Source organism: Sturnus vulgaris, chromosome 1 (genome assembly GCF_052056855.1).
Source record: "Sturnus vulgaris isolate bStuVul1 chromosome 1, bStuVul1.hap1, whole genome shotgun sequence".
NCBI lineage: Eukaryota > Metazoa > Chordata > Aves > Passeriformes > Sturnidae > Sturnus > Sturnus vulgaris.
This window is the reverse complement of record NC_142243.1, coordinates 2720777-2744996: the sequence shown is the minus strand read 5'-3', so window position 1 is coordinate 2744996 and position 24220 is coordinate 2720777. Positions and strand designations below refer to the sequence as shown.

Genomic DNA, 24220 nt, shown 5'->3' with positions numbered 1-24220 from the left:
AGTAGGTTTGAGGCACCCATTCAGACCCCATTCAGTATAAAGGTTCCTCTTGAAGGGCTCATCCAAGGTCTCTGATGAGCCCTGTGGTCCCTCTGGTCACCCTAAGTCAGCCTGACACCACCCCAACATTTGCCAAATTGAAATTCCCCTCCCTGCTGTTCTTCTTCTGGCATTTGAAGTCTTTTTATTTTACAAAAATACACATAAAAAGGGAAACCACTGGAAAAATTTCCTTAAGAATATGTGCCATTTTATTGGTTTAGACACTTTACAGAATCAGAGTCCTTAAGCAATAAAAGGATCTGATCAGGGAAATAAAAATTTAACATCCACCATGAATTCTTCTTCTTTAACTACGCCAGGGAGGTTTTCATATTTATAGCAGGAGATTATCACGTTCATGGGATAATAAATTACACCAGATCTAATTACTTCATCACCAGCAATAGTTTTTCATAGGCACTGACAGACCTTAAATTGGGATGCGTCCTTTAATTCTGCTCTTAACCTTCAGCTGAATCCCTCAGGCACGAGTGCAAAGGGAGCTCCGGGGGCAACACAGAGCAGGGGAAAGCTTTTCTTTTTTTTTTGGAGTTACCCCATAAAAAACAAGCTACAAAAATCCTGCTCCCACTGAAACCTGGGGGAAAATCCTTTTCAGTTAGGAAGGGTCAGGATTTTTCCTCCTGGGTGTGAACAGGTCCCATCAGCACAAGGTCAAGCACTGGGCTGGGTTTGGCAGGTGGAGCCCGAATGTTGTCGCTGTCCATAAAGCCCAGAGGTGAAACAGGGGACGTGGCTGTGGCTGAAGGCTCCCCCTCACCTTTTCTTTTCCTCAGGACAGGTTTCTGTGCACTTGTGCTGCTCCCTGGATCCACCTGCAGATTTTCAAGCTGCTCTCCCAAGAAGTCACTCTGCTGCCGCTCCTCCTCAAATACCAAGATTTCCTTGCTGCTTTCATTCACCCTGACAGGCAAACAAAAAAAAAAAGAAAAATTTAAAAAAGGGAGTTCAGCTCATTTGTGTCATGTCTATGTCAAATCAGTCTTGGTACTGAATCCTGCTTCTTCCTGCAGAGCTCCCAACTGAAGGGAAAGAACTTTCCATGCATCCAAAGGCAGAAATCCCAGTGAAATTGCATCAGGTGACGTCTTCTAAATATGCAAAAGAGAATTAACTAATGAGTACAGTTGGAAACAATGGGTTTGTTAATGGAGGTTGCTCAGATCCCTTAATTCTGGCTCCCTGTGTGAATTCGTCCCTCAGATGAGCAGGGAAGCTGCAGATTGCCGAAGAGAGATCTTTATCCGAGAGGAAGAAAAGAAACTTGAGGCTGCTTTTAATAAACTTGCCATTAGACATAACCATGGATGGGAGAGGGTGGAAAAGAAACTGGTGGTTACATTAAAAAAAAAAAAAAAAAAAAAAAAAAAAAAAAAAAAAAAAAAAAAAAGCAAATTGCCTCTCTCCATCCTGCATAAACTCTCAGAAAATTAACTGCAAAAATCTGATGGGCACCCACAGATGCTGCCAGTGGGGCAGTGACAGACACCAAAAGCTAAAAAGAAACACAGATTGACTCACTGGATTGGACTGAATAAGAGAATTTCCCTCCAGACCCCACGTGTGAAAGCTGGTTATTGTCTGAATCAAGAGACTTGATTAGTTTATTTCCCTTCTAGCTGGGATAACTAAAAAAAAAAAAAATACAACTCTAATAAAATTATATCACTGGCTTAAAAATGTAGCTACAGGCAAGACTCGACCTCCTGTGGCAGTGAATTCCCAGGCTGGTGATGTGCTCTGGAGACATTTTATTCCTCTCAGTGCTTCTGCATTCACTAAACTTTCATTTGACCCTAGTGTTCCCCTGGCATTCACTTTACACAAAAAGTGGTGGAAAATGGCAAGATCTGTGGGATTTTTTAATGGAATCATCTGCCAATAGGAATAATTTAAACTAAAACGCTGTAGAAAAATCCCACTTGTAACAATTCCCAGGGCTCCTCTCTTGATTTAAGCATTATCTGTGTTACCTGAGCTTTGTTACACCCCAGCAGTGGAGGGAAGAGGAGGAAAACCTGATTTTTAAAAATAGATTCACGTTGAAATCTGACTGGTGTTATATTACCCTGAGGTCTTCCAAGAGTTATTGCACACAGTCTCACAAAATTTATGTTACCTGCCTGATAAATGTGTGATAACTGTGGAGCTGCTGAATCATCAGTTTATGGCACATTTTACAAGCAACTGTGCATTTCATTGACTCTGTTTTTCATTATCCCATATTGGTGGTGGCCACACTTCAGTTACCACTCACAGCCCCATCCTCCTCTGACTGCACAGCTCTATTAAAGTCACTGGGCTTACAGACATGAAAAAGATTTTTCCCAGCATGTATTTCCAGAATTTAACTTTAAAAGCACCTTTTCCACAGTTCTAAAAGAGAAATCTATTTTTTTCTGACTGTGATTAATCATGCAGGACAAAAGTTATGCAAGTGAGAATGATAACTATGGTAAATTAAAGCAAGTGAGTAAACAGTGCTTATTGTATTGACAGACAGGAATATACTTCCAATACTGGAATACAGATTTGGGAATCAAATAATACATACCAGGAAAAAAAAAAACAGTAGCTGAAAGGTGGCCAAAAAAATTATTTTGCTTTCCCTTCTCTGCTAAAACATAGTTGGCTTTTAATGTCATCTTACATTGAATTGAATCATAGAAAATAAAACTTTAAAAAAAATCACTGCTATGCCTCAGTTAAACCAGAATAAATTCATTTAGAAAAGGATACAATGAAACTTTAAAATAATGTGAAAAGCTTTGGAAGAGAATATTATAACAATAATTACAGTATTTACTACTGATGAATAATATTGCTGCCTCAATAAGGCCGTGCATATATAAATACAGCAATTCTGGTTTTATCTAGGTGCAGCAAGCTGGAAGATGGCTCCATTTTTTCTGCCCTTTGTTCTAAAAGAATAATAAAAAGAATGAATCATCAGCCAGGCAGGGAAATTGAGCAGAAAAAAATTGAAAAGCCCCTATTTAAGGCAAGGATGGCAGCATGTGATGGACTGGAGTGCATGTCCCACACTCTGCAGCATTCCCTGGTCCCAGCACCCCACAAAGGATGCTGCTGGGATGAGGCTGTGCCTTCTCTGCAGCACAGTCACCATCCCCAGGAGGTTGTTCCTGTCCACTTCAGCAGCCTGGCACAGAGCCTTCTGCTCTAAGAGCTCTCTCCCCCCTGAACACGTCCCAGCTCAAGCTGTCTGTGCCACCAGACCTGAGCAAAGCACAGAGACTCTGCTGGCCACTTCTGAAATGAAAGAAATGAAAGGAAGGCAGGATTTGAGCACCATGTCCAATACACTTGGCTGAAGGTGAAGGCAGAATGCAGAGCCAGGCTCACTACCTCCCCCCAGCACCCAGCTCCAGACTGCAATAAATTGAACAGAAGTATTTGGATATAAAGTCACAGGGAGCATCATTAGAAAGCTGCTTCCAGGATGCTTCCCCTCCCCACCACCCCTGAAAACAGACTTCCACCTCTGATCAATTCATTATTCCTGACTCTCCTCCCACTGCTGCTGCCAAAGTAAAAGGAGATTGTATCTCCCAAGTGCTACACTAAACTATTAAATGCCCTGCTATTGATTTTCTCTCTCTGAAAGGCTTCAGGCAGCACTTGCACAATGGCTGTTCTTGGGGCCAATGTGTGCTGAAAGGAAGGGGCAGTTTTCCCATGTATCCCATTATTATGTACTTCATTATTTCTCTGACCTCTCTGCATTCAAGAAGATCTTCTTTGGAACAAAAAAAAAAAAAAAAAGCAGAAGAAATCTTGGTGGTTGGGAGCAAAAATGGAAAAGATTGGTGTCAAACAAGCAATCAATTACAAAATTAAGAGAGAAATCAGATGTTAGAGCTCTTGGACAGCTTTAGGTAGGAGGGATGGTGCAAGAAGCTTTAATTACAGAAACAAGGCAGGCAGGACAAGGATTTCCAGCAGCTTGCAGAGCATGGCAGAGCACCTCCCTTGCTGATAATGAAGTTGATAAATCCACATTCCAGATGGGATGGTGTCCCTGAGGAGGAAAAGCTTTGTGGCTGCTGACTCCACGAGCACACAGCTCATCGTGGACACTGTCCTGGGGGGAGGAAAGCTTCATACAGGACAGTCTTGCCAGAATTGCAGTCCTTTCCCCACGTCTGTGTTGTGTAGGGAGGAGTTCCCTCACCTCACACCTTCACCCAGCACTGGGAGAGGCAATCCCAGCTCTGTGCACTTGGATGGTGTTTGCATGTCACAGATTTTCCTAACAAAGTGAGCCCTGCTCTGCAACACAGTGCACAACTTGTATTTCCTAATGCCCTTAAAAAGATATTTTACACAGCTTCATGAAATCTGCTTTGTGAAAACCCTCAGGAAGATCTGTCAGGTTCACTGCTGTAAGAGGAACAGCCAGCTGATAACACTGGAGTATCACTGCCAGCTTGGATGAGTTTTAGGTATAATGACACGTGCTTGGGACATCCCATTTCAGGAGGAATTTGTTCCCTCAACACGAGTTCAGCTGCCCAAAGCCAAATCTCTGCAGATTTACCCCAAGTTTCCTTACTTTAGCTGTAGCTAACAAGAAAATGAAGCCTTAATATCGTGGAAGTGACAGATGTGCCTTCTAGGCTAGGAGTGGTTAATCCTAAAATCAAGTTAAGGCTGGCACTGACAGCCTTGGCCCAGTCTAAAAATGCAGATTTTTATTCTGCCATCTCCAAAGGGTTTAGCATCTATTTATAGAGTTTTTCATTTCACCTTTTCTGATAGGAAAAGATGATTCACTACAGGGAGACAGAATTGAGAGTTCATCAGCATATTAAAGTTAATGGAAGGAGTGAGCCTTGCTGACCAAGTTATTAACAGGTCTAAGAGTTTTTCAGGATCATTCATTGCCCACCTGACACGTCAGCTCTTTCCACAACAGAGCCCTTGGCCCTGTACACAAGCAATAATTTATGCATTGCACTTAGTGGTTTTCACAAAGCCATTACCCAGCTTTGGCTCCTGCTTACCATCAGCAGACATGTGAGGTAAAAAAAAAAAAAAAAAGGGATAAAATATAGGTTTGCTCCAGGAAAGCACAACAATCTCTGCAGAGTTAGAAGGGGGAGAATTCAAACAGTCAGAAGGGTGCAGAAACTTTCAAATTAAGGATGTTTTAACTCTAACTCAAAACCACAGAATTCTTCTTAAATTTTATAGTAATGCTCTACTTAGACTTAGGGAAACTCAGCTGATTTTAAAGTCAAATTTGGTACCTAAAGTAGTGAGGTAGGAAATTGCACAGAAGAGATCAGTTTTAATCTTACCTTGATGAAAAATTTCCCCATCCCCATCAGACCAGTCTCAAACCCCCACTGTCAATTAGACCATGAACTCGTTAGCAACAAACTCAGCAGCAATTTAACAAGAAAGGATATAACTTGCTGTGGTACCATGGTCCCTTTACACAGCCAGAGTGACCCAGAGTCACATCAGTGCAAACAGAAATCAGATTTATTGCTGCACTAAGATTAGTGTAATTTACACAGTGCTCAGCGAGGCTTTAATGAGGGTGTTTGGTAAGAACAAATGATGTGGTGTGTTTTCAACATTTCTGTATGTAAATCCTACTCAAAGAGCATTTATTGATTTAAATAATGCACCAGTGATTTAGTGCTTACCTAAAATGGCACTTTGCATTCATTCCTCACCCTGCTCACAGAAATCTGCTTGTTAGAAGCCCCATGTCTCATAAGGGAAAAGACTCCCAGGCACTTAAGCTGACCACATAAACATCATCTGAGCTGCAGGAGGAGAAATAGCTGCACTACCACCATGCCAAATCTAGTCATGTCTGCAAGTCTGTACATCCTTCTCAGTTCCAGGATAAAAAACCAAGAGATAATGTGATTAGAGATTCCCATATATTGCAAACAGGCTGCCACAGCTGTTGGCACAAAGCACTTGTGGTTTGATGAAACTGCCTGGGAAAACCAGGCTCCTGGATTACTCAAACTACTTGAAATATTGACTTTCTGGTCTTCTTACCAGGGAGATTCTGTCCCTCCAGCCTTGCTGCTGGCTGATCCCTCAGGTGATCCTGAGTGCTCAGAGCGTGGTGGATGAGCAGGTCCTGACAAGTCCTATGGATGGGCAGATTTTTTTCTGTTAATGGTGGAGCATGTTACAAGATTAATTACATAGTTCAGAGGAAAACAGCTGCACCAATGCCAAATCAGCAGCTTTTGATTATTGCTACAAGCAAGCCAGAATTTTTGATTTACAGGACCTCGTCAGGAGCTTTGCTTTAATTCCATTGCAGGATGAAAACAAAGCAGAAGTCAGTAAAAAGGGCAGTTTCATATGAAATCAGAGTGCACTCATAACCCACAGCACCATCACTGCCAGCACAGCTGGTTTGTGTCCCTAAGCCAGGTTTGATCCTGGGTTCAGTGCTCCAGCCCCCATTCCTGAGGTACCTGGTGATGTTGGTGTGACATTTGTTTGCTTCCTCCTTCCAGCAGCCAAGGGTGCTGAACACTGAGGAGTCCCCAGTGCAGCCCCAAGTCCTGCTGTCAGTCAGTGACAGTCCTGACATGGGCTCACGTGGGGATGTGATTGGGATTTCTGTGTTTGCTGCTGCTGCTGCTGAAACAGCCTGAAGTTATGCACAAAGGAACTGAGGAGTTACAAAAGAGAATTCCTGCTTTATCATTCCATCAGGAAAGTCTGTCAGTAGGACAGGAATCACTGTCTGGAGGCAGCAACCATCTCAGATAACAAATGACAAGGAAGTGGAAGAGCAGATCTAAAGTGATTACCAAGTGTGCTCCTCTAATGAATTTGTTCTTCTTACCCCAAGTGTGAGTTTTCCAATCTCCTCCACCAGCATCTGAATCTTTGCTTCTCGATCAGCCACCAACTCCCTGAGCTGGTCTATCAGGTTCTGTTCCTGAGTCTCCCCACTCCAGTGGTGCCCCATCATCTGCCAAGGCTCCTTGACCACACACTCCTTCTGGCTCAGGCCCATCAAGATCTCCTGCATTTGCTTCTGCTGGCTCTGGTAAAAGAGAAGCAGGTGAGATCTTTGTTTGGTACACAATGATTATTTTAAATGCCCCCAAGATAAATATCCATTTAGGAATGGTAGGGCAAGCCCCTGCCCTGCCAAGCCCGTTCCTCGGTGGGAGCACACTGGTTTCACTGGTGTCACTTTGGCAATTTGATTTGTTATGTTGATCTGAGCAATGGTCAGACTCAATTTGCTGCCAGCTCTGCTGCTCAGTGTAGCAGAAAACAGAGCAAGAAAGGCTGGCCTTTGATAAAGAAATTACTTTTTCCATAAACTGAGTGAAACTCAAGACTTCAATGTGCTTTTTGTGGAATTAGAACATGATCAGATCATGTGATAGTGGCATTAAAAGCTGAGGGTATTATGGGATGACAGATACGAGGCCAGGCTGCTTTACCAGTGGTTTTGGAAGCTTTTTCCCACACTGACAAATCTAATACCTGTCAGACAGTTTGTTCTGTCAGGCCAACAACCTACAAGTAAAGTGCTTTTGTGATAGAAGGGATAAAAGAGATTAAGCATCCCTTCCCAAATAAACTTGCATCTTTCTGTACTAATTTTAGTGGAAATATTTAGAAAAAGTGACAAGAGTTCTTTGGCTCCCCTGATCTGCTGGTCAGCACCCACAGTGCCTGGTGGGAGAAGAGTGAATGCCAGCTGAGCTAAAATCTACCTATAGCAGCAGGGAAATCTGAGTGCTTTGAAACTAGTGAGGAGCTGGATCAGGAACACAGAATTAACCCTACTAGGAGGTGGCATATTCTCAAATATATTTGCTATTTTAATTGAGGAAGGCTGTCTAGAACCATGGCAGGACCATGACAGCAGCCATTTATTTCTTTCTCAGCATCTTTGAGCCTTTGCTAAAACTCTTGGTTTTGAAGAGGCCAAATCCCCTCAGTTCCAGCTACTGCAAGTGAGTGTGAACACAGTTTAGTACTTGTGGTTCAGCTTGTGTGTTGTGGACTGTGTGACAAAATTAATGGAAGTCTTGTTACAGACAAAAAAATTCCTGCAGAACTGCAGGCATTCTAAGGAAAAAAAAAATCTACCAGTGGAGCTGAAAGCAGAACAAAGAACACAGGCCAGCACCTTGGGTCAGGACTGAAGCCCATTCCTCTACCTACTTCAATCCTTCTGCAAAATGCTTCTGCCAGTCCCTGCAGCTCAGGGCCACTTAACTGCAACTGTCACACTTGGTGCTGTCACACAGCCCTTACATGACCTGATCCAAAATGCAGACAAGGAAATCTCTGGCTGTCACAGTTGGATCCATCAGGCTCCTGTGCACCCTAAGGTTGTGTGTGTGTCATGAAATGACATCATGTTTTATCACCTACAGAAACAGGGCTGGGACCAACAGACACAGACTGTACCAGCAAGGCATCTATGAGCTCATCATCATGTTTCCCTTTCTCCAGCAAGGTTCCAAACTGTCCCTTCAGCATCTTCACTTCTCCACACAGCATTTGGTTCCTGGCTCTTGAGGCATCAAGTTTTTTTTTCAATTCCTCATGGTTTTTTTGGAGAGTGTTGTGTTGCTCGGTGAGTTTCTGCAGTGATGTAAAGGAAATGAAAGTTATAACTCATCACCAAGCCCCAGGTGCTGTGGTGAGCAAAAAGAATCACACATTACCTGGTAGAATCTAAAAAATGGGACTGGAATACTGTATTATTCCTAAAATAAATGCTACTTGCTGCCTCCTTGCCAGCATCCAAAAACGGTCTGTCTGCTCAGGAATCCAAGCGGTCTGGGTTGATTCTCCATTATTCTGGATTCTGATTCACCATTATTCTGTTCAAATGGAAAAGCCCAGAACCCTACAGATACAGGAGGTGTGAGGGATGTCTGTTTTTGGGATGAAGAATGCACACCTGGCCAAGGAGTGAGAGTGGTTCTAAAGAGTTTGGGTGCAGCTGTAGCAGGGCTTGGCTGTGAAGTGAGGCAGAGCTTCCTCCAGCAGATCAGGTGGGTTTGTGAAATGGCTTTAGGTAGGGTGTAACACACCCTGAAGGCAGAACGAGTTATTATACACTGCTCCACACCCAAACAGGACTCTGTCAGTTCACAGGATTTTACCTCCAAAGATTCCTTCTTTTCTTTTTCCAAGCTGCGAATCTTCAGCAAGTTTTTCTCTTGGACTGACAACTTCCTTGGATCAGCAAATTCCAGAAATCCCTCATCTGTCTCAAGCAGTGAAGTTCTGATCTTGCATTGTCTCAATTTATGCTCCAGCTCTTGAACCTATGGCAAAGTAATGACAACTCACCCAGAGTTTTACTGGGGGTACAGCACAAAGAGGACACAGCCAAAGGCAGCTCAGATTATTTCTTGATATTGTCATGGTTAACTAACACAAAGCAGTGTCTGGTCTCTCAAATTGAAATTTAGCTGCTAATAAACATGCAGATTTTAGGGCATCTGTGCAGGAAGGAGATCTGGGACACATGGGAGATCTTGCCTTTGTGGAGCCACATTTGGAGGCCAGACAGGCACTCCAGAGCATTTGGAATTGCTGTTGTGTGAATCCAAGTGAACTCAGCTTGTCAACTGCTCACTGCAGGCTGCTTTCATAGTCAGTAGAAGGAACTGGGCAGTGCCACAGCTCAGTTCCTCTGCCCTGCTTTGGAGGAACCTGCCTCACTTTTGATCCAGTGACTGCATTTACAAGATCCCCACTGACTACAGAAGGGGCCTGAAGAGTCTGGATCAGAAAGAAATCTGTACATTAGAGCAGGGAACAGTAGGAACAGTGTTCAGATGAACCCCAGGCAGCGGATATAACAGGGGGAAATGGAATTTGCTCAAGGGAAAGCAGAGGTTAAAAATCTCAGTCAGAGTGCAAAAAATCATAGTTTGATGGCATATAATTGAATAGCAGAAAAATGGGAAAATTATGTGTCAAATTGCCTGAGAGAAGTTTTATTTAGATGCAGACAAAACTGCCTGCCTGCCTCCTGCTGACATTTCAGCTAAACTCTGCCCTTCAGAAAACTCAAGAGTTAAAGATTTTACTGAAGCTCCTGAGGGAACAACTTGAAAACTTGATCTGGCCTCAATTCTTCCCATCTGACTCCAAGCACTGAACAAAGGTGTCTAAGTCAGAGCACAGACACTGACAGGGCTCCTTCTGTTCTCAGTGCAGAGAGACACCTTCAAAACACCCTGGGACTTGAACCAGGCTGCCACAGCTCTCCAAGGTCACTGATCTCCTTCCTTTGACACAGATGTGAAAGATTCCCAGCTGAAACACCAAAGCTTGCACGGCTGCAACAGAGTCATTATCATGATGTGCACACATCAACACAGAGATGTCAAGAATTAATGAAGAACTGACAGTACTTTTACCTTAAATTGAGGTGATATCTCTACTTAGAAAGGGAATTCCAGCTGAAATGGCAGCGTGCAGGGTCAGAACTCACCCTGGTTTGGAGAAGAAGAATTTGCTGAGCTCGTCCACGCCAGCTGCCAGAATTGGTCAAGAGACTTTGGATATTCACATCTTCCCCAACTTCTTTGGCTAAAACCTGGGAAAAGGGATTAACATCAACAATTAGGTTTTAAAGGATGTATTAGGGAGAGGGGAGGAAAAGCTGCTCTCTCTAACATGGAACACAAGCAGTTTTCAATATACACAATTATTTTTGACATGATTAATATTTACTAATAGCTAACCAGGAACAGAGGAGAGATATTGTCTTCATACACACCAGGAATTGAGCCAATCTCCCTTGCAAAATTCTCACACAGCTAAACTTAGTATGAAGAGCATTTAAATTATTTATAAAAAGGTCAGCAGAGTTCTATTTTTAGGATCATATTCTCTACTCCGATCTGCATTGCAGGTCTCCTACACAAAGTAGGGAAACCAAAGAGAATCAGAACACATAATAACACTTAAATCCATCAGGAATCAGAGGAAAAGGTTATTTGGATGTCATTCCAACCAAGTCTTTAAACACAAAGTCTTTAAACTCATGCTTTAGTTCAACCATGGCCTTTAATCCCATTGATTCCCATGGGACTGGAACCTACATTAAAAGTAAATACATAATTAAATGTATGGGAAAGGAGAAATGAACCTGGATGTATGTCACAAACAGTTCTGCAGATCTGGGACTTCAAAACTCAAAAGGATTTGTGTCCATTGGACAGTGGGAATGCTGGACACAGTGGGGGAAAATCATGAGATCCCTGTGTCCAGGAGTACAATTTCAACTCCAACCCTTACCCTCGTGTCTTCCTCACCTCCCTGCTCCACTGGAATAGTTCATGGGAGCCAACCAAAGGCCAAAAGCCTCTCATTTCCCAAGACTGAACCTGCTGCAGGGGTCCCAGCCCCAGAGGTCTCCCTGCAGTGGTACCTTTTGGGTCAGCTTCAGTTCCTGTCTCACATTCTGGAGCTGGTTCCGATATTCCGTCACTTTTACGTTGGCCGTGCTCAATTTTTCTTGCAGTGCTTTCACCTCTGGACTTTCAGCCTTTGAGGAGAGGAATGTATTTGGTAAGAACAGAACCCTCAGGGCAAAAGGGGGCTTAAGATCCATGGATCCATCAGGGCTACTGAATTATTTTTTTTCCCAGACCTAATTTTTGGGGCATAGAGGAGGTACAGGGGAATTTGGTCCCAAAAATGGTGTTCTACAAAGAAGCTGAGCATCAGCTGCTGATTTCCTCATTTCAATTACAGTTCCTACCAAGTTTCCTTCCAGCATTTTCAGAGTTGATTCCTTGATTCCTGCAGCATCACCACCAAGGGAATGGATTTTTCCTGTGGCTGCCTGTAGCTGGAAAAGAACCCCACTGTTAGTGTAGAATGAATGCAGAGAACAGCATCACTCCATGGAGTATTAATTAGCAAAAAAGCATAATGTTTATGTTCTCTAAAAAATCCAAAAAAAGCCTTAATTTTCCCTTGTTTTTCAACACAATCAGTAGGAAAGCATAATTATTTGTTTTCTGAAATGCTTCCCAAAGAATCATGTTATATTTTACTGTGAAATAATTTCAGAAGATGTTTTCTGACCTGCTGAGATGGGATCATATTTTAATAATGGAGACTTCTGAGGCGTTTTATCAGCAAAAGTACCTCAACTTAATGTTTATATACAAAAATCCTAATCCTGTCCAGCCCAGAATATTTAATGAAAAGCAAATAGTTCTACTCACTACTCAATGTAGAAGGACAAATCTACCTGACATCCTATAACTGAGATTTAATGGTGTTAAGGCTCTTTTTCTTTAGCATTTTTTAACCCATGAAGAATAAAGACTCTGTCTCCTCTTGCTTGCCACAGCAAAGGAAAATAGACATACAATCCCTCCTGCTCTGAGTCATGCTCTATGTTGCTGTTGCAAAGATTTCTAAATGGATGAGAGTGCAGGAATTTGGGGCTGGAAAGGCCAGGGAGTGCTGCTTTAAAAGTTTGAAACTTCATTCTTTGAGGTGGGTGGAAAATCTTGATTATTTGCCTGAATTAAAGAAGGCTCAAAGGAAGAGCTCCTTTATTAAAGGGGCATCTGGGGAAAAACTAACTCAGAGCCAGCTCTAATTTCACCCCTTTTTATGGGTTAGGACCACTCTTTCTACCCAGTTCATAAAGTTTTGTAGTCAATGGACTGAGAATGAGGAATTTCAGCTGGAGCTGGCAGCTGCTGGCTCAAGTTCTGAGGAAATTTTCTACAAACATCCCTCTGCTTACATGGCCCACCCTTTGCCAAGTGATTGTTCAGTGGCCACAACTTCCATTCTGTTTGGGGGAAACATAATCATGGTAAAATACTCAGGATTTACAGATTTTTCAGTTGTTACGCAAGGAAAGAGCTAAAAATATGTAAAATAACAGTGTTTTCTATCTATCACTCCATATTTTTGATAGATACCTCCTAGTGCCAAACATGGCTTTCATTTTACAAATCATTTACATCTTAGTCTTCTTCCTGAAATGTCTGTGCTCTTTTCTTTTTAGGTCAAAATCTGAGAATATTTCAAGTTTCTGTTTGAATAAAGGTCATTACACTTCTGCAGTAGGGGAGTAGAACCAAGTTGATTTTTCCTTAAAATTATTCATGAACTGCTGCACTACTTGTGTGATTTTGTAGGTCCCAAATTACACCTGATACTTGTTTGCCAACCTGCCAACTGTTTGACAAGACCCCTCTGACCAGAACACTGTGGATTTTTGCAGGAGTTCTCTAAAATTTAATTTAATCCACGACTTCTTGATCTTTCAGGTAGCTGGGGTGCAATTCAGGTAGATGCATTACTCATGATAATAAGTGATGGTGAAAGACTGAGTCAAAATTCATCTGTCAGCATTATTGATTCATTTAACTGATCTCTTCTAAGAAAGCAAAGTTCAGGAAAAAAAATTTAAATTATAAAAAAAAAAATCACCATACTGTGTAAGGAAGAGGAGTAGTAGCCAAAGGACAAAGCAAATATTGACATCAGGACATCTCATTTTCAATTCAGCAGCCACCTGAGTAAAATTACTTCTGTGAAAGGTTGACAAAAAGTCACAGTAAACCAGAAAATTTAATCTGCCTGAGTGAAGATTTGCTGCCTTATATGACATAGTTTGGTGTTGTATCAGTTCTGTAAGTACTTATTCCAGAAAATAGCTTTCATTACAGGGATGACAAAAGCTTAGAAGAATAAAGAACTAATTACTGACTGGTATTAACAAGGTGGGAATGTAAGACATAAAGGTGTGAAATTTGCTTCTCCTCACAAAAAAAGTAAATAATAAGGGAAATATCATTGCCAAAGTGGTAGAAAAGCCTCTGTGCTTCTACAAATGAACATTCCTAATTGCTGTTTAATAAATCCCTAGCTCGTTATAACTTGGGGATATCCCTTCCTAGCTCCTCCTGTCTGCAGAGGTGAAACAGCTGTGGGAACACATCATGGACAGAAATGACCACAAACACGGATTTAAGAGCAAATTCAACACAGGAACATGAAGCAAACCCATTTTCTATCCCAAAGGCTGCATTTCCATGGTTTAGGGTGCAAAAAGAGAACAAGAAAAACGCCTCACTTCTCTCTCCAGCTCCTTGACTTTGTGATTCAGCTGCTTCACTCTGGCTCTCTCACTCTCAAACTCAGCAGTCATCTCACGGTTCTTTTTGGCCAACTCAACTATTTTAGTGGCTGCCACATCTCCAGCTAAACCAGACACCCCTGCAAAGAGCACATGAAAGCAGAGAGCACATCTTACAGGCAGGATTCAGAACAGACCATGCTTTTGTTCTCTGTCATAATTCTGTACTTTCATTGTCCCATCCCTTCCTCCCAGAGCTGTGCCAGGCACTTAAGTGAACAAGTGAGGGAAGAGATGTCAGAGGTACCAGCTGGATGGGTTGGTCCTTTGATTCTGCAGCTCACCATGGCCACATTTCACACTGTGGCAACAGCCATGTGTCACAAGGCCACAACAGTAGTTGTAGCCACATTATTACCTAGAGAGGGCAGTGGTGTTTCCTGCTCACTGCTGGGAAGGACAGTTGGGAACAGGATTTTTTGGCATTATCACAGGAAAATGCAACACTCTGCTTTGCCTGGTCGTTTAGTACTGGAGGAGTTGCTGGAACAGAGGTGTGAACATTTCTAGATATCAATCCTCAAAGGTCAGGCACAATATTACAGTTGAGTCCTGGACAAGGTCCAGGAAATTTCATTGTGCCTATTTATAACTCCCTTGGGATTACACAGGGAGCTTTGCTGGATGACTCTTTAATTGCTCTTTAAAACAGCCACGTCACTGGCTCTCTCATCAGGGAGGGTTTGATTAGTGCCACAAACAAAGCAAAGCCCAGGCTGGCTATTGTGTCACCTGGCTCTGGTTAATACCACACAGGTGAAGGAAAGCTCTTGTACAAGTGCAAAATCAATGCCATGGCAAACAACGTCCACAGAAATTTCCAGCTCAGAGAGGAACACGAGCCTGCAACAACAAACCCTTGGTGTGAAGACTGAACTTGGCTGCTGTCATTCCTCTTAACTCTTTCATCCTCCTTCAGAGCTCTGCAGCAATCACTTTTCTCTGATATTCATGAACTGGGGTGGGATGAGAGATCACTCACAAGTGAGTGCTGAGGCCCATATAGCCCCAGAGACATTAGTGGGGCTACACAGAATACAGCTGAGAACAGAATTTGTTCCTATACCACTATTTTAAAAACCTGGTAAAGAACATAAATTCCTTTAAAACAATAAATTATCTTAAAAGCATTTCAAATGCCTTTTAAAAACCACTTTAAACCAATCCATTATTTTTAAAAGCATTTCCACTGCTCTCACTCCTTGGTGTGGTTTATGTTACCTGTCCCATCCAGGAGCTACTTTTACCTCAGTTTTCAGGATAAATTATGGCTGCTGAGAATCACAGTAAATACTAAATTAACCAGAGCCAGGTTGCTGCTTCCATGTTAAATTGATGGTCTTCAAATGCATTGCACACACTCCAGCAAGGCTTTTCATTCCCAAGCAATGTGGGGATTGCCACAATGCAGACAGGGAAGACAGAGGCAGGGGGTTGGCATCAGCACATCTGGCTCCTGGTCCTGACCAGGAAGAGCTTTATCACCTCTCCTACACACAAACTACAGCTGCTTTTCAAGGATTAAGGTGTAACTTAATGTGATTTAATTCTCTTCGTTGCTGATTTCCCCCTTCTCTTCAAGCCTGGCCATCATTGCTGTCCTGACCAACAGTGGCACCCAGTGGAGGAGGTGCAGCCTGCACGGTTCAGTTTTCAAGACACCAAAATCACTTTGGAAGCTGAATTTTGCATTAAGCCAGCATCCTGCTTGTGCCTAGCTCAGGCAGGAAAAAAAAAAAAAAAAAAAAAAGGAGCTTGAATAAGAAATTTAACTCTACAGAGCAGAAAGAGCTGCAGCACAGCTCTTTGACACTATCAGGAAATTTTCCAAAACATTATCTCTATGAAACATCATTATTTTTATGCCAATAATAGCAAGTTTACAGTTCTGTGAGGAACAGAAATCACTGTGTACCCTAAACGAATACTATTCTTTTCAGGGACATTTTTTTGTTATCAGCATCAAGCAAACCAACATGGTTGAGAATATGAAGTTGCTGTGTTTACCTGACAGAGCTAACCTCTCCTCCTCCACTCTTTTCTGGAGCTGCTTTATTTCAAAATCTTTCTCTGACACCAGTTTATAGAGCCTGCAGTTCTCATCCCGGACCTCTCGGAGCTCATTCTGCAGCTGCTCATTCTCAGCCTCAAGCAAACTGAGAAAAAAATAAGCCACAATGCAAATAATGGGCAAATAATGTACAAATAGGTGCTCCTAAAAATAAAAAGTGAAACAACTTCATGATAGACAGGCTGAACTTACCAGCAGTTAGTTTATTGAATTAGGCAGAAAATCCTAAACCTCAGATAAGAACAGAAGCTGATTATCTGATCTATTCGGTTAATATCTTCTTAAAAAAAAAAAATCCGCACTTTTTTAAGCTGTCTGGGGCAAAACATCACAGAACAGGTGTATTGAGGTTACCAAATAGTGTCATCTCAGCGTTACTTACCTGGTTCTTCAGAGGAAATCAGGCAGCATTCAGCATGTGTGGGACATTCAGGCTTTCTTTTCTATACTTGACAAAACCAAGAGAAGCCAACAGAGCATCGACTACAAAGCTGCCCCTGGGGTCCTTTAAAAATCAATGTTTTAGAGCAATTCATAAAAGACCAATTTCCCGTGTCCTCAGCTGATTCACTTGGAACCCTATGAGCATCAGTTTGTATTGTTAATGGTGCCTTTTGGAATTCTTTTAGAAACAGAGAATATAACAAAAAAAAAAAGCCCTCTGAAAGGAAAAAAATAGCCCTGCTTCTCCTATTCTTCAGGACATTTAGCAACATTTAAAGGTTTTATCTCTCTAAGACATTCAGAGAATTAATAACTTTAATCTCTTTACTGCCCTGATGTGATGGGTCCTTCAAATATAAAATCCAGGAACTGTGGCCTCAGGGGCTCAATTCAATTGTGGGAGTTCAGAATTATCTGAGCTCCCTGACACAAGGTCCTTGAGAAAACTTGGGAATCAATACAATTACCCACACACAGGTGACATTTGGGCTGCCCACATCACCCCAACTGCTGCTGCTGGAAGATGCAGGTCTCCAGTGCTCTGTGATTCCTGTGTGGAAGTTCCTGATAATCTACAGCATCTCAGTTATCCACACACGTAAATCAGCTGGATGAATTGACTCTTAGATTCTTATTTCCTGCAGGGTAACCCTAAATGTTTACACTTTGGAGATGTGATTTGAATAAAGCCCAATTGTTACAGTATCTACTTGTAGACACAGCCAAGCCAGGTGTCTCAATAATCAGCTCTTTGTTTTTTTATTCCAAAGTTTTAGCAGCTTTTAGCACCCATTGGACTTGAGAGCTTTTAAATGCAACCTCCATCTGCCCATGTCAGAATAAATGACCCCTTAAGACACTGGCATAAACAGTACAGCCAATTTAGGAGAAGATTCACAATGCATAATTAAGAAATGCACTTGCTTTCAAAGCTGCAAATGAAAAGGAGATCAAAGGCAGCTGTTCACAAAGGAGAAGAAAGCAAGGAGCAAAGTAAGCAGAGGCAGAACTGAGTTATTCCCACATGAACCACTCAGAGGAGTGAGCAACAAAACTCAGATCCAGTTAGAAACACCTGAACCAAAAGATTTTGAACAGTGGAGGATTAACATGGAAAAAGAGTTCTAAGCTTAACACACCTGAGCAGTGAAGTCTTCTCAGAGCTGGAGTCCAAGTCTTGAGGAAAAGCACTTAGAGGAAGATGGACAGAAATCTCAACAGCACAGAGCTGGAGTGTCCTCTGAGGAACTTCCCACCCCATCCCAGAGTGACTCTCCCTGCTACAGAGGTAGCAGATCCACCCCAGTGCCTCAGCTACAGAAAATGAGCCAAAAGAAATAGGCTGCAAAAGGTGCCCCTTTTCACTCCCCTTCAAGGAATCACAGCCAGGTGGAGCTTATGAGCAGAGCTCTGCCTGGAATTCAGGTGGCTTCCCAAATTGCATGCCTTGTTCAGGCTAAAAAAAGTAAGGAATTTAACTTTTGTCAAATTGTGTCTTTCCCAACTCTTGTTAGAGATTTTGCACATGATGGGGAGAGTCACTTAGATACATTCAAATACACCAAACAGAGAAGGGAGGATAAAGTTACAGAGAGAACATAACAGAAATATCAGCTAAACACTTGTCTAAACAAGATTTGGGAGTAGGATGGGAGGAAGGAAAAAAGAATTCCCAAGGCTCATAGGAAGGGAGACTTTTGAGAGGAGAATATTTTCCAATTGCTGCTATAAACAATGACAAGCTGGAGTCCTGTGATCCTGGAACAACCCTCTGATGTGTTGTCATGGGAATACTACAGAGAACATCCTGGTGAATCCTTTCTAGAAACAAATCCTGCCTGGATTTGATCACTCACAACCACTCCTCTGCTGAATGTACACAAGCAAAGGACAATCCAGATATATCTGCCCCACCTGCCATGTCAAATGGGACTTTTGTCAGTGACACAGAGGTAAATAAAACATCTGGGATTACTCAGGCCTAAGGTACTGAACTATAAATAGCAGAGAGCTACTGGGCTTTCCTGTACTCTGCACACTTCCCATGATGTGCCACAGGAGCACCTAAATCCTTTTCCTCAGCCAAACATCTGAATTACGGGATCAGCCTCACAGAAATTTTTTTTAAAATCAGACTTCCATCATAATCTTCCACAGATTATCAGAAAAAAAAAAAAAACCAACGTTGAAGGGAAGAGAACAGCTGGTAGCAGTGAGGCACCAGTGCTTGAAGGAATTTCTTCACCTGGCTTCACCACTACCACAGAGCAAAGTCCTGAAGAGCCAGCACTGCAGCACACCTTCAGGGTGTGTCCAACCCCAGACCTGCTCTAGTCAGGAAAAGAAATATTAGGAAAGGCTGACTATATCCTGGGAAGAAGAGAAATTATCTGAGCTGAGGCTTTAAATCTCTGCTCCAGTACCCAGCTTAAAAGAAAAAAACAAGATTAAGGGAGATCCATACCAAAATACCCAATGTCCTGGTAATCTTGTGATCCACCAAATCAGGATATATTGGAAAGAAATCCCAGGGAACACTCTTCAGCACTGCAGGCCTGTGGCTTACTCCCATTAGCTGCTTTGCCTCTGTCCATCTTTGGAAATTATTCACATAGGGAACTTATTTGCTTCAAGCTAGGCAGGAACTAACCAGCAATTCAGAGGAGGCCAGTGATATTAAAAGGCTGGATTTTGTCAAGGCTGCCCCTTCATTTGTAAAATACTGATATTAAAAAGCACAGCACAATGCCTTGATGATAATTATGGGATTATATTATGGGATAACCTTCTCAGGATAATGAAAGCCCAGTGTGTGAAAGTGTCCTGTCAGCTTAATAATACTGAGTTTCATGAGATCATAAGCAAAATATACTCCAAGTGATCTCCTGAAGGAATGGTGCTGCCAGACCTTTACCTTTTGCTGGCATCTTCCTTTACAGGAGGTCCTTTTTTAAACAGGTTCAGATCACTCAGGGATCTTACAGTCTCCTTTGTGCTGCCCGTGTTCTTCTGGCCGTTCTGCTTTTCTTTCTTCCTCTCCACCAAATTTTGCAGCCGCCTTTGCTGTTGCTCCTGATAAGCCTTAAATTGGCTTTTGAAATCTTCATTCACTTTCACGTCTGGGTCCATTGTTTACTAAAAGCAGAACAAGGGGAAAATAAAAAGTGACAGAGAGCAGAGATCAGCATTGCTCTGTAAAACATCCCCTTCTGGCAGCTGCTCTGCAGCTTTTCCTCCCTGACCTCTGCCAGCCTCCCACCTCCTCCTCCTCCTCTTCAGCCTCAAGGCTTTGCTTCAAGCACCCTTTTCCATAAATGGCTTTTAAACAGCCCTTCAAAAAAATGTTGTCGAGTCTTTTTCACTCCAGAATTCAAAAAGCAATGTTTCCAAATGTTCTTAAACAGACCTGTTTAAATAAACATTTTAACAGAGGAGCAGGTTGGAGCCAAATCCAAGTTAATGTGGCAGCCAAGTCACACTGGCTAAAGGGAGCATGGAGAATTTGGGACCATCCAGCCTCCTTGCCCACATCCAGGGAAGGTGCAAATCCCCCCATTTTTGGGTTAATAGGGGACTGATTGACAGAGGAAGAAAAATATTTTTTTTTCCTTATGCTCCCTTCAGGCAAGACAAAAATGTGCCTTACACTTTTCCCCCAAATTTCTAATCACTGAGTGATAACATTACATAACTAAGTAATGATATATTAATTATTAAGTATATTTAATTATAAAAATAGATTAGCAATAGATTATAAAAAGAATAATAGTGCTACCCAAACATTTTTTTAGGATGACTAAAGACAGTCCTCTGATAAACTTCAGCTCCTTTCTCCTTCTGTTTGACATTTATTGTCAGAAAAAAAAAAAAAAACACTTATTGCACCTTTGGTCTAGGAAAACCAATATATAAATATCTCCAAAGACATGCCCTGCACTCAGTAATTAACACAGGGCCTTTCCCACACTTATGGAAAACCAATTATCCTGATGAATGCAGCAAAATGCAGCGTGTCCCTTTGTGTACCTTATGGGCAGAGTCACCTGGACAAGGTGCACTGAGGATTGACAAGAGCAAAGAGCAGAGTCTGGTGCCTCTGCACAGCCCACACGGCTCTGGGCATGAGAGATCAAAGAATTACTGAATCACTGAGGTTGGAAAATCAATTTTAATCGATTAAAGTTGATTCTGAGACTTGGAAAAAGCCTGGAGAGATAAGGAGTCCATTCCATTTATTTAAGCAAACTGGATATAGAATTTAGACAGTTTTTCTGGTTTCAGTAACCTTTGGGTTGATAATTAAATTTATAATTAGATTGGACCTGGATTAGTTTAGCCACTGACTTTATAGCAAAGATGAGCAAGAACATCTTCAAACAGTAGTTGTGTCTGTTCTGAAAATATCCCAGAATTCTTAACAGAGTAACTATTTTAGGCCTTAAATCACCTTCATGATTTTTCTCAGATTTTTCATTACTTAGACTGCATTACTGATTAAGTTAGTATTTTACAACTTATGGAGTTATTTACTTATCCACAGGTCAGAAATGTGCACAGTACTCAACGTGCAGCTCCATCACACAATGCTACAATGGAAAAACACTCTCAGACCCTGGAGTCCAACCATTAACCCAGCACCACCACCCAACCTTGTCCCCAAGTGCCACATCCATGTGGGATTTGAACAATTCCAGGGATGAGCAGCCTTTTCCAACATCCAACCACCCTCTGGGTTGTTAAAAATTACAATATAATATTGGCTTTCACATTTATGTATTAACCTATGCATGCTAATATTGACCATAAATATTCAGATATAGCACAATGTATAATTCTATCTAGCTGTTTGTTAGTATAACATAATTATTAATTTAAGTAAGTACCATATATTTATAGAAATATTGGTGTGATTAATTAATTATTTTGTAGGCCTTAGCAAAAACACTGTGGAAAACGAGGTTTACTTTCTTGGTAGATTTTCAAAGGTTTAATAAAAGACAATAATAGACAAATAATAAAACAAGGTTATAGTGGTCAGGTGCTTGGCATTTAGGCAAAACCACACTTGTTTTGGAGACACCTTTTAAATTTATTACTCCATTGTATATTCATAGACCTATCACATTTTCAAACTTTTCTATAAACTATATTTTATATTCTAAGAATTATTTTATATGGCTACTCTTTGATCTGCCTTTTTAGAGTATGCATGTTTTTTGGTTGTGGTTTTTAATTTTTTTTTTAATATTTGCAAATATTTTAATATTTGCAAAAAGCCAATACCATAATATGTATTTATAACAAACACAAAATGCTTAAAATCCTTCAATGTGACTGAAAGAATGGTGGGAAATAATTCTGTTGGTTCCCATATCTGCTGAATAACCTCTCCAAGAGATAAGAAAACAGTGACAAAGCAGAGCACCCTAGAAGAATCCTGGAAGAATTTGTTAACCCCTTAGCAGAGAATGTGGGACAACAGGATGGAGACACGAGAAGAATTAAAACATCTCACAGGATGTGGTGCAGAAAAGTTAGACTGTAAAGAAAACAAACTGAAGAGTTGCTGAAATATCAAAAACTCACAAGAATGTCTGAATAATGTATGGAGCACATGAATATGTATGTACTTATAATGTAAAATTAATATATATACCTATAATGTAAGTACCTAATGTAACACTATACAGATCACACTCTTACCTTATATCTTATTTATTGTGTAAGATATATAAAATAATACATATATATTATCTTATAGATCGCACGTGCTTTTCGGCCAAAAGCCAAGGGCACCTCAGCACTGGTCGATTTTTTTTTTTTTTAATCCCTTATTAAACTTCGAAAAAGAAACTTCCAAATTGCAAATCTCGTTTCTCACAGGGTGAAGAATTATTCCCGAATATCTCATCTAAACCATCCCTGGCTCCAAGGCAGGGTCACCTGGAGCAGGAACTCATCCAGGTAGGTTTAGAAAGTGTTCTAAGTACATATTATATTATTCGCTTTTTGCAAATATTAAAATGAATGCTACATGTATAACGTTGGAAAAAAATGCTGAATTAATATAGTTTATTTTAGTTCTGCTATTAACAAAACTTAGAAATAGTAGTGTGATAAATATATATTTTGGACTACAACATGGTGATGTAAAAAGCTTTTGTTAATGTAACTAACTCAGAAAATGGTAAAAAAATAATCGGGAAATTCTTCACATTCTTAGATTATCCTATCTGGATAAAAACAGGGGTGACAAACACCAAAACTACAGGGAAAAGATTTATTGATCTCCATTATCAAGAAGAAGCCACAACGAAAGAAAATTTAAAAAGTAAAAATGTTGATTTACAGGTTGGGGGGAGTGATTTTGAATAATGTATAAAAGATCTGTGAATATGCAACAGGCTGATGCATTTAAGGAAGTGTTTTCTGAATTAAGGTGTGCTCTTGGCGGAATGCCAAGCACCCGGCTGTCATAACCTTTTGCTTTATTGTTTATCTTTTTTTTTTTTGTCTTTTATTAAACTTTTTTAAACCTACCAAGAAACTGAACCTTTCACAGAAAGTCTCCAGAGAAGGAGACTCCACGCCCTCCCTGGCCAGCCCTTCCCAGCGCTCAGCGAAAAGAATTTCTTGCCCATTTTGAGGCGGAACTTCTTGTGTTTACATTTATGTTTTTAATTGTGAGAAGAATGATGAATTTGTCTTTACAAATGAGCCGTGGATCTGCTTGTAGATAAGGCTAGCACTAAAAGATAAAAGAAACAATGGGATAGTTCCCACTGATTGATGAATGGAAAAAGATATTTGCCTTTACAAACAAACTGTAGGGCTGCTGATAAATGAAATTGGATATCGAAAGATGAAAGAAGCAACGGGGGGAAAACTATGAATTCTATAAGAATTAAAAATTAAAAGGGAGGGTTATACATTAGAAGAGAATTTCAGGTATCAGGCGTTCCAGGAAGTCTGCGCCTCTCAAGTACCTCAGCCAAATGGGAAAAGAGAGGGAAATGCGGCCGGGAAAATAGGATAAAAAAAAGGCTGCATCCTCCAAAAATTTGAGAGAGCCCAGGGGAATGTCCCATGGTCTCTCCCTTTATTCGAATAAAGCAAAAAGGACTCCTCTGTCTCCTTTTTGGACATAAACCTCTGGTGTTTGTGGAATAATTTTCCTGACAATTGCAAACCCATAACTGTGGTTCTCTCCCTCCCGTCTCGCCCTGTGACCTGCCAGGACCTGCTGGGTCCTGGCAACGCCGCGCTGTTCCCCCATCCCGGGAACCGCTGCCCGCGCTTCCCGCACGTCCCCCGGCCTACCCGAGCGGCGTTCCCGAGGGCACCGGGAGGGAAGAGCCCCCGGCTGTCCCGGTTTGCTGCTGGGCAGCGGCGGGGCCGGAGTTGCGGCCAGGCCGGAGTTGCGGCCCCGGTGCCGCTCCCCGCTCCGGGCCCGACGCGGTGTCCATGGC

The 24220-nt window shown here is 41.6% G+C and overlaps 1 protein-coding gene across 1 annotated transcript in view; it reads right to left on the bottom strand.

Annotated features, from left to right (window-relative positions):
- CCDC13 (coiled-coil domain containing 13) overlaps window positions 1–23972 on the bottom strand; it is a 29553-nt gene extending 5581 nt beyond the window's left edge. Inside the window, 11 exon segments of the mRNA XM_088179252.1 lie at window positions 824–966; window positions 6106–6200; window positions 6914–7117; window positions 8506–8682; window positions 9210–9374; window positions 10553–10657; window positions 11495–11611; window positions 11828–11917; window positions 14174–14316; window positions 16244–16392; window positions 19666–23972. Coding sequence (XP_088035378.1) covers window positions 824–966; window positions 6106–6200; window positions 6914–7117; window positions 8506–8682; window positions 9210–9374; window positions 10553–10657; window positions 11495–11611; window positions 11828–11917; window positions 14174–14316; window positions 16244–16392; window positions 19666–19880 — 1603 coding nt within the window. The 5' untranslated portion in view covers window positions 19881–23972.
- Between the last annotated feature and the right edge of the window lie 248 nt (window positions 23973–24220).